Source organism: Triticum dicoccoides, chromosome 1A, assembly GCF_002162155.2.
Source record: "Triticum dicoccoides isolate Atlit2015 ecotype Zavitan chromosome 1A, WEW_v2.0, whole genome shotgun sequence".
Classification (NCBI taxonomy): domain Eukaryota; kingdom Viridiplantae; phylum Streptophyta; class Magnoliopsida; order Poales; family Poaceae; genus Triticum; species Triticum dicoccoides.
The window spans coordinates 41219-51397 of record NC_041380.1 but is presented as its reverse complement, the minus strand read 5'-3'; the positions used below and the strand labels follow the sequence as shown (position 1 = coordinate 51397).

The window sequence follows — 10179 nt, the reverse complement described above, 5'->3', positions numbered from 1 at the left end:
CATTATGGTCAGAATCCTCTACACCCTCGCACTCCTCTCTCGCGCCCTTAGGCATGCCGTGTGGTCGGAAGCCTCTAGACCCTCACACTCCTCTCTCACGGGCATGCATTATGGTCAGAATCCTCTACACCCTCGCACTCCTCTCTCGCGCCCTTAGGGATGCCTCTCCAAGACCTGAACTCCCGCCTTTCTCTATCACGCCCCTCACGGGGGTGAGGGTTGTCTGTCGATGTATCGATAGAAGGGTTTCCCTTGGACGCATGTGGCTGTTGGTTCTACCACTTTCATCCAACGTCATGTGCTTCCCTTATCCATCTCCCGCCCACCATTTGCACCTTCACGTCCACCACCCTCAAGACATAATCACCTATTCTGACTCCTTTTGCATCCACATCTTCTTGGAGGCTAATCCCGGTACGCCCTCAATCGATCTAATACTGGTACGCCCTATGCCGCTTTGGACATTGTGAGATCATCATGGACCTTCACTCCATGGCGGCATGGAGGAGGCGCTCTGCGAGATGTCACTACCGAATCGACGAATCCCACACGAGAAAATGTGTGGCGCGCAAGGTCTTCTCGGCCCTGTCCCTCCGCCACACTTGTCTACCTCAACATATAAAAAAAATTAAAAGTTAAAACATGATAAGTTTAAGTTGTGCTAGAAGCTACCGCATTCCAGTAATAACGGAACACAGGGCTTGCTTCCCAAGAAAGCAAAAACGCACTAGAAGGAAACTCATTATGGTGGATTAATTAGCTGCCTTACAATTTCATATAGCCATGCAGTTTCCTCCAATCTTGATACCAGTTTCCTTATATTATGTGGTACGGCACCTCCTTTGTGAGACCCGAATTAAAGAATCACGCGGACATCGGAGGATCGGACCAATTCATTGATATATATTACTTAACTATCTCACAAATACCCTAAATTACAATAGGAGGCAAAAACCTTGGGCAACTAGCTACATACGAGTTCTTTGTTCCTTCTTAGGTTTTACGGTATGATCCAAACAATAAGCAAGAAACTCATGATCATACAATGGTAAAAAAATATAAAGCAGACAATGCTTGATTTGAAAAAGAGAAACGGCAAGTAAGGGTGAGGGGATCTGAACTATTTGCTTCAATGGGTGTTCAGATTGGTTTCATACTCATTAGCAAGGACTTTTAAGAAATGCTATATCCGAGAGAGAAATAGTATCCTTGGTGGACTAATAACCCATGAGTGTAGCGGATCACAATAGTCTTTGGGTGAAGTATCATTGTGTGGTCAAATCTGGCATATCTTGGGTAAGGGGTCCCGATCTGGTAGATGGTAACATGACAAAGGGGATGGGGGTACGAAGCAGAGGTGATCTACCGTGCGGTCAGTGTCCCCACAACCATCTTCTTCATCCCATCCCCATCGATTCCGTTCCGTTTGTCCCCGCATCCATCCATCCATCCACCCACCCAAACCCTCGACGCGGAAGGAGCGGAGGCGACGGATGCGGGTGGATTCCAAGGTCGTTCCGCCCCAGATCTGACCAAACGGAATGGCGATGCGGGGCGTCGATTTCAAGTGGTCCGTTCTCCTTCCCTCTCTAACCCTCGCTCGCTCGCTCGCTCGGTTCCCCTTTCGATCCCCACTGTTTCTTTTTCTTCTTCTTATTACTGACTGATGGAAATGTATGTATGTGTATGAATCTGCTCTGATGCTGCAGGTACGACGGCTTCTTCCTCTCCATGCTCGCCACCAGCGTGTACGTCTGAATTCATCTGTTTTCATTTCATTTGCTTCTTCAATTTTCTATGTATCTATGTATGTATGTATGCATGAATGCCTAAGTGTTTGCTCTCATAATATAGAATCATCGTGTCCATCAACTGGAGGAGGTACCGCCTCTGCGCCCACCCGCTCCACATATGGATCGTCGTCGACTACACCACCGTCTTCGTCTTCCGCCTCCTCATGTTCCTCGACAACGGCCTCGCCGCAGGGATGGGGCTGTAAGTCATCCCCAACTATTATTATCCCCCCTTTTACTTCCTGCACCACCATTCTCTTTCACATGCCTCTGCCTAGTCCAACTGCGCATTCCTCAATGAATTCATACTTCAAAACTGAGCTACACAAACTTATTAGGTTAAGATTCATGTACCAACCACCAGGATAACAATGACATAATTTATCAGAGCTAGTATTGTCAGCGTCTTCGAGCATTGTACACATTATTTTCTCCTAGTTACTGCCTTATTTTCCTTGCGTCACCACAGGGCAACACCGGCGTTTTCCATAATCTGGTTTCTTGTATAACTGTTTTTTATTCAAGCACAAGTTGGGCTTTAAACATTTTTTAATATAATTAGAGTTACACTGCGGTAGAATTCTGTGACAGTAGTAACAATATATGGAATAAAACAAGACATAATTACACAGGCATTCTTGTGGATTTGTGAGTTCATACTACGTGAGGTAGGTACTTAGGCTAAGATTCATGTACTAACAACTAGAGTAAGGGACGCAGTAACAATTTATGGTGGCATCATTTACCAGAGATAGTAATGTTAGTGTCTTTGAGCGTTTTACACATTATTTTCAAACACAATAGCGCAACGCCAGTGTTTTGCATAATCTGGTTTTAGGGATACCTTAATTTTTGATTCAAACAGAACTGTGTCTTCATATATTTCTGAAGAAAATAAGAGTTAGCTGTGGGCTGTGGGTGTTTATGGTTCTGTAATTAGAGTTACATCGTTGGTACAATTCCATGACAACAGTAACAATATTCAATAAAACAGGACATGGTCATTTCTTTTGATGCATTGGCACTCTTTAAGACAAAAACAATTTTCTACAACAGCAGATGGTACTCTGCCTATTGTTGGGGGTCTTATGTCTGTGTTTTAAGATTACTACCTCTCTACCTCTATTTTTTCCGAGAGAACCGGATTAACTTGTAAACCTTGCTGTACATCAATGACATTTTTGTGTAACAAATCACAGGGATCTTGGATGGCAACAGAGATATACTCGTTTCTGTGGGAGGATAGTTGTTCTGTCAGTCCTTGTTCTTCTTCTGTACCCCTTCCTGTGGGTTTGGACTGTGATAGGAACATTGTGGTTTAACAGTGCAAGGAGCTGCGTAAGTTCTTTATCGTGGAAGCAAATTTTACCATCACCATACATGGAGAGAATTGCTACTCACTGCACATTCACCCCGTGTACAGCTGCCAGAGGAAGGACAAAAATGGGGCTTCCTGATATGGCTGCTTTTCAGTTACTGTGGGCTCGCCTGTATTGCATGCGTGGCTGTTGGAAAGGTACTGCTGCATAATTTGTCCATACAAAATCAAAGCTTGAATGTGATTGAAACATTATTGAAGTGCTGCTTATACATGATTATTATACAGAAGGTGTCAATTAGTATACTGAGTTGCCAATTAATATTATTGAAATATTATTATACTGAGTTGCCAATTCGACATTGGAGTGTTCAAATTTGATTTGCATCAGTTAGTATCATATCCAGTTACTAAAAAACATGACGAATCTGTTGAGTGTTCTTTGTATTTGCACAGGACAAACTGAACCAGTGACCATGATTGTGCTGGGCTGTTATGATTATCAGTGGAACTTGACATTTTCCATGTTTTTATTTCCATGGCAGTGGCTAAACCGAAGGCATGCACTCCGCCTGAGGGCACAGCAGGGGATTCCGGTCTCTGAATACGGGGTAATGCTTCCGTTTATTTCTGCACTGACGTTGGATGTAGGAAGTGATCTGTCAACATTAGAAGCTTAAATGCATCAGATCAAATTATCACAGATCTTTATCGGTACTACTTCTGTTCAGTGTGTCCAAAGCAGTCAGGATTACCTATTATAATGCCTCGGTACACAAGTTTCAAATTCAAATCTACACTAGAGCTTGCTAGCTACCTTATTTCTAGCAGTAGGAAGGTAATATGGCGGCGATGGCGTAATTAACGTTATGTTGATGTGTGCAGGTTTTGGTTGACATGATTCGTGTGCCTGACTGGGCATTTGAGGCGGTCGGCTTGGAACTGAGAGGAATGGGCCAGGACACTGCATACCATCCTGGTCTTTATCTGACAGCAGCCCAGGTGAGTCGCTCACACAAATTAAATAGGTGTAGCAATTCACATGGACGAGAAGAAGAATGCGTCTAAATGTGCTATTTTTGTTGTGGTGCTTCATTCAGAGAGAAGCTGTGGAGGCTCTTATCCAGGAGCTCCCCAAGTTCATGCTGAAAGCCGTCCCAACAGACTGCAGCGAGTGCCCGATCTGCCTGGAGGAGTTCAAGGTGGGCAACGAGGTGCGGGGGCTCCCCTGCGCGCACAACTTCCACGTGGAGTGCATCGACCAGTGGCTGCGGCTGAACGTCAAGTGCCCGCGCTGCCGCTGCTCCGTGTTCCCCAACCTGGACCTGAGCGCGCTCAACGGCATCCGCTCCAGCAGCGAGATGCTGCAGCAGGACCGCCCCTCAGGGAGCAGCGGTGGTGAGCCGGTACGTGGGGCCACAGCCGGGGCCGGGGCAGAGCTACCTGGTGCGGCTGCAGGGCCTGCTGCTCCGGCCCGTGGTGGGGCATCACGACGGCGGTGATGACGCTGAGGGCAGGCGAGCGGTGGTCGTTGATGGGGCTGAGGTGGCGGGCGGCGTGGTGGTGGTGGTTGAAGATGGGCATGAGCTGCGGGATCGCTGAGAGGGAGATTGAGGGGGTGGAAAACATGTTTGGCGTGTAGATTACACATGTATGTATGTATGTATGGTTGTTACAAAGAGAGACTCGTTGAAAGATTTGTTGCTATAGTGAATGGAGAGGTTATATGTATGGTATGTGTAGGCTCCTGCTTTCTTTTGTAGTAGTACTCCATCCCTTCCTAAACATAAGTCTTTCTAGATATTTTCAATATGGACTATATAGGGATGTATATAGACACAGTTTAAAGTGTAGATTCATTCATTTTGTTTTGCACGTAGTCCATATTGAAATATCTAAAAAGATTTATACTCTCTCCGTCTGGAAATACTTGTCATCAAAATGAATAAAAGAAGATGTATCTAAACGTATTTTAGTTCTAGATGCATCCCTTTTTGCTGCATCCGATTCCGGACGCCCGCAAACCTCGTAGCGCTTTGCTGCTGCCGGTTTGTTGGATTTCAAATATTCGGCCTGTTTTTGCAGTTGTTTGATGAACGGTGTTGGATGACAAAAAGTGTACGAGGAAGAAGAGGAGGAGGAGGAAGAAGAAGTTCCGAAAAAGAAAAAAGTAATTTTGGGTGGAAGGCAAAGAAAGAAGGCAGAGGAGAGAATAGAAGAGGATAGATAATCCAACTCAACTGCTTCGAAGGGAGGCGGCGCCGTGTGCATCGCCTCCTCGACTCATCAATCAATCGAAAAAGAAAAAAGATCTCTTCTTGACCCACACAGATCTCAAGCTCAGGGGGCGACTCCCGTCTCATCTCATCGGGGCTCGGGGCAGGTCCAGGGAGGGGGATGGACTCCAATCAGCCGTCGCAGCCGCCGCAAGGTCCGTCGTCTGCTTCTCTCTCTTTCTCTGCCCCCTCGATTCCCCAATTCGATCGCTGCTGACCAACCCAATTATCCTGCCCTGAATCACCAGCAGCAGATGCCGCCGGCGCCGGCGAGAAGCAGCTGGCTTTCGAGGCGCCGCCGCAGCCGGTGAGGGAGGAGTACGTGCAGAACGCCGTCAAGTTCCTGTCCCACCCCAAGGTCAGGGGCTCCGCCGTCGTCTACCGCCGCTCCTTCCTCCAGAACAAGGGCCTCACCGCCGACGAGATCGACGAGGCCTTCCGACGAGTCCCCGTACGCATCGCCACTCGCTCTTCCAATTCCCCATCTGCTACTCCTGCTTGTTCTAGTAGCTAACCTGCTCTGCTCTGCTGCTCTGCAGGACCCGCCGCCCACCACCGCGTCCCCTCCCACCCAGACCCAGGCCCAGTCCCCTGTCCCAGCCGCCGCCCCGCAAGCTTACGCGGCAGGGCCCATCGTCGTCGCCGCGCCGCAGCCCAGGCTCACCTGGTACCGCGCCTTCATCGCCGCCGGGCTGCTGCTCGGCTTCGGAGCCAGCGCCGCAGTCTTTGTCAAGGTAGTATACTATACCTCTTACCTCCCCTCCTCTATTCTCTGCAGGTTTCAGACCTTTTTATCTCAGCCATTAACACCAAGCTTACCTACCTGTTGCGCAGAAGCTGCTCCTTCCCAGGCTCAAGTCATGGATCCGCAGGGTCGTCGCCGAGGGCCATGAGGCGACCGAGCTCAAGGTCAAGATCGACGAGGAGACCAGGGAGGCCGTCAAGGCCTCCGCGACGGCCGTTTCCGCCATCGCTCAGACCAACCGGGAGTTGCTCGCTTCCAAGGACGAAGGTATCCTACCTAAACACTGCTCCTTCTTAGTTCATCACACTAGTTCAGTTACCTGCATATGCAACTTTATCTTCATGTCAGTTTATCACACCGTTTCTGTTTTTCTTATATCAATTCTACTTATGTTTTGGCAGAAAAGAAGATACTTGTGACTTTGACGCAAGCCCTGGATTCCCAAGCAAAGGTGTTGAAATCATTGAGTGAGTCGTTGAGCCATAGCAGGGACTCCGTAAATATTACAAGGGAGGATAGGTTTTCGCACTACCGCCCACTGGAAGAGCATGCCCCCTCCGCCACAAGGAATGGTTAGTATCAAACAAAATCTGTGTACCATTTCACTTTGCTGTACTCCCTCCGTCCGTAATTACTTGTCACGAAAATGAATAGAAACGGATGTATCTAGAACTAAAATACGTCCAGATACATCTATTTTTGGGACGAGTATTTCCGGACGGAGGGAGTATTTGATTTAGGATGCAAAGTTAATCTAGTTACGGCAGGAACAATGCTGAAAACCTTAAAGACTATCTTGGCCCATCATTTAAAGGGAAGGCTTGTTTTGCTATGCTGTTCCACTTCCCATTAGCCAATGCCAAGCTTTATTTTTTCAACTGCATCACAAGATATCCACCTTATGTCGGCACAATGCTGTATAAATCCATCTGTGTCGTTTCATAATGCTGTATAAATCCACCTGTACCGTTTCATACTCCATTGTTCTTTCTTTGCATCAAACACGCTGCAAAGCTGGTCTAATTATAGAGGGAACAATGCTAAAGACCTTTGACTCTATGCTGTTCAACCTCCCATCCACCCTGTATCGGAAAGTGCACAGCTTATCTTGTGAAAATGTCACATAAAGCCATATGCATGCATGCATGCCCTAGATCAGACATATTTTACTATGACTGTCGACGCATATAACTATGAGGATCTGACCAAATTATTGTTTGTTTGACCACAATGTTTAGGGCCTGTTAGCACTCCATGGAGACCTCCTCAGGTGTGCACTCCTTTTCTTCATCCTGTTATAACACTTTCAATAACATGCTCATGCTTTGGATATAACTGTCCGATTACTGAACTGCTTTTCCTTTTTTGTAGCAACCTAATATGTATGGTGCCCCAAACAGTGACTTTGGCTCAGGTCAGCATCTCTTGCTAAGATCCATTGGGTGCTTCCGTCTTTCTTGCTACTTACCATTGGGTGTTTGCTGAGCAGGGAGGCCTTCGTTTGCGCCAGCACCTACTGAACCTACCTCCGGGTCATATTCAAGATCTTATGTCGAGGTAAGAAACCAATCAGGTTATATAATTAATACATCTTGCTTTTGCTGAAATATTGAATATGAGCTGGATTGACTCTTGAACACACACATTTGGTGTTGCATGATGCACATTATATTGGGGGAGATTATGTCATTTGCTGTAGCAAAACCTTCAGTCTAGCTTTGGATGATTTTCACACTTGAGTTAATTGACTCAAGTAAATTATGTATCGAACTTTACTTGCATATTGTCTGACCTGTCTTTGCATGACATTCCGACTTTGAGCAGACGGTGCAGCGAGGGGATAATAGATCTTCTGGGACCAAGGTATGATATGATGACCCTGAGCCTTATCTTTGCTGCAAACAAGAGTGCTTCTTTTTACTAGACGCAGCAGTGTTATAACAACTGACTAACAGTGTCCTATCTCTATTGCTAGACGCAGCAGGCATTGGAGATGCTGCAACACGCAGAACAAAAGCTTGCTTATAGATCCAACGCCTACTTGAGCGAGGATGGATCATACTCCCAAGCTCAGGACAACCATGCCCCCTCGTACCACCAGAACGGGAAGGCCCCTGATTTCCATGCAGAGGAGCCGAGGCCGCTGGCGTACAGCAGCGGTGTTGTGGAAAGGCCGCCGCCTCAGCGTCAATGGGTCCCCCCTCAGCCTCCAGGTGTCGCCATGCCAGAAGCGGCGGCTGCTATTCGTCAACAGAAGTCTCTTACGAAGCAACCGTCTAGCGACACGTCCGAGGCTGCTGGTGAGGTGCAGGTGAACGGTGCCGCGAGCTCGCCTTCCGTCCCCGCCGCTGAAGTGCCGGTTAATGGGAGTGCCGCAAGTGATGCTGGACGCAGCGAGATCGAAGAGCAGGCGGAAGCTGCTGCTTAGACAGCTGGACCACCCCGACAATCGCCACACAATCTAAAAGTTGCAAGCAAGATCCTGGTAGATGATATGGCAGTTTGTCATAAGTTTGTGAACAATGTTTGGATTGCCGCTGCAGCAACAGCCACGGGGCGGCTAGAGATGGAATAAAAGAATAAGCCAGACTTAAAATCTAGCCATATGTGATGATTGTGAGTTTAGATTATGTATACTATCTGCTGTACACTGAAAAAAACAAGAAAAATATTGTTATGGTTGTGCCATCTGTACAAATCTGTTTGTGGATTGTTTGATTATCCAGGTTTTGCCGACTATCGTGTTGTGGGTCAGATATCATATTGCTTGTGATGCTGATATTGTTGTTGGTATGCATCATTGAGGGCTTTTGGTATTCTGTTGTGCATGCATCACCCAAGATGCCAAAATTCAGTTGGATCTTGAATGATGTGGTGACTGCTGTGCTGATGGAGATCCAGCCAGCAGCCTGACATAATCACTGATGTCAGTTTCAACAAACATCAATTTTTTGTTTGCTTGGTTTTATTATCATCAGCCTGCAACTCTGCATGAAAGCTTCCTTTTTTTGGGTGCTGTTTGCTATCTCAGGTTGAAATGAAGATGGCAACCAGATCAACTCACTCCAGGATTGCTTGGAGTGATGTCAGTTTCAACAAACATCAATTTTTTTGTTTGCTTGGTTTTATTATCATCAGCCTGCAACTCTGCATAAAAGCTTCCTTTTTTTTGGTGCTGTTTGCTATCTCAGGTTGAAATGAAGATGGCAACCAGATCAACTCACTCCAGGATTGCAGTTCCTGGCCTATCAACCACAGATGAAAGGTACTTACAATGAAACCAACTGCATTTTATCATCATCATCATCATCATCATCATCATCATCATGCCAAGGGGAGGGATCAAGCACACCATAGCTTACTTCACTGGTAGCAGGTAGATATATATTACACATGGGCATTAGAAGCTCGATCATCGCCAGATCGTCTCTGCAGCCGAAACATACTGACTGGGAATTAGCAGCTACGATGATTCGAGCAGGACCAGTACCTAGCAGGACTAGAGTTCATAATATACAAGAAGACCAACTGGATCACTGACTAAACTAACTATACTAGGAGGTAGGAGGAGCTTATCTCCATCTAGCAGACCGGAGCATGGCTGGGCTGAGCTGAGATCAATGGTGATGAGCAGCAGCTGAGGTGGAAGGCCCTGCCCTGCCGGCATTCAGCGCCCGGTCGACCTTGACCAGAAGGTGCTGCATCTCTCCGGCGAGGCTCCACGCGCTGTCCTCCTTGCCGAGCAGCGTTGGGCCGGTGAGGGACGCGATCATCCTCTCGAGGTTCTTCCGGACGTCCGTGAGCGGGATCTTTGGAGGGGGCGGCGGCGGGCGCAGGTACTGCAGCCGCGCCGCGGCGAAGTCGCCAAGCGTGTGCACGCAGCTGTAGGCGGCCTCCGCGGCGGCGCTGCTCTGGAACACGACGCGCGCCTGTTTCTTGGTGATCTCGGTGCTGGGCTCGATGAGGGGGCCGAAGCCGCGGAGTGTGGAGTGGAGCTGCTCCTTGGAAGGGAGCTGATCGGCGGCGGTGCCCGGGGCGAATTGCAGA

General features: G+C 47.7%; 1 protein-coding gene and 1 pseudogene across 3 annotated transcripts; both read left to right on the top strand.

Moving 5' to 3' along the window:
* The first annotated feature begins 1367 nt into the window (after positions 1-1367).
* On the top strand, positions 1368-4974 carry LOC119357343 (annotated as a pseudogene).
* Positions 4975-5341: 367 nt separating this feature from the next.
* LOC119357322 (peroxisomal membrane protein PEX14-like) lies at positions 5342-8869 on the top strand. 3 transcript variants are annotated; one of them, XM_037624335.1, is made up of 10 exons: positions 5342-5542; positions 5639-5838; positions 5927-6121; positions 6222-6399; positions 6534-6704; positions 7371-7402; positions 7504-7546; positions 7622-7689; positions 7954-7995; positions 8108-8869. In XM_037624335.1, exons 1-10 carry the CDS (start codon positions 5509-5511, stop codon positions 8558-8560), a joined length of 1416 nt encoding a protein of 471 aa, XP_037480232.1. In that variant the 5' UTR covers positions 5342-5508; the 3' UTR covers positions 8561-8869. The 3 variants fall into 3 exon arrangements, with proteins under 3 accessions (XP_037480232.1, XP_037480219.1, XP_037480224.1); XM_037624322.1 differs by having other exon boundaries at positions 5636-5838; XM_037624327.1 differs by having other exon boundaries at positions 5344-5542; positions 5636-5838; positions 7957-7995.
* The last annotated feature ends 1310 nt before the right edge of the window (positions 8870-10179 follow it).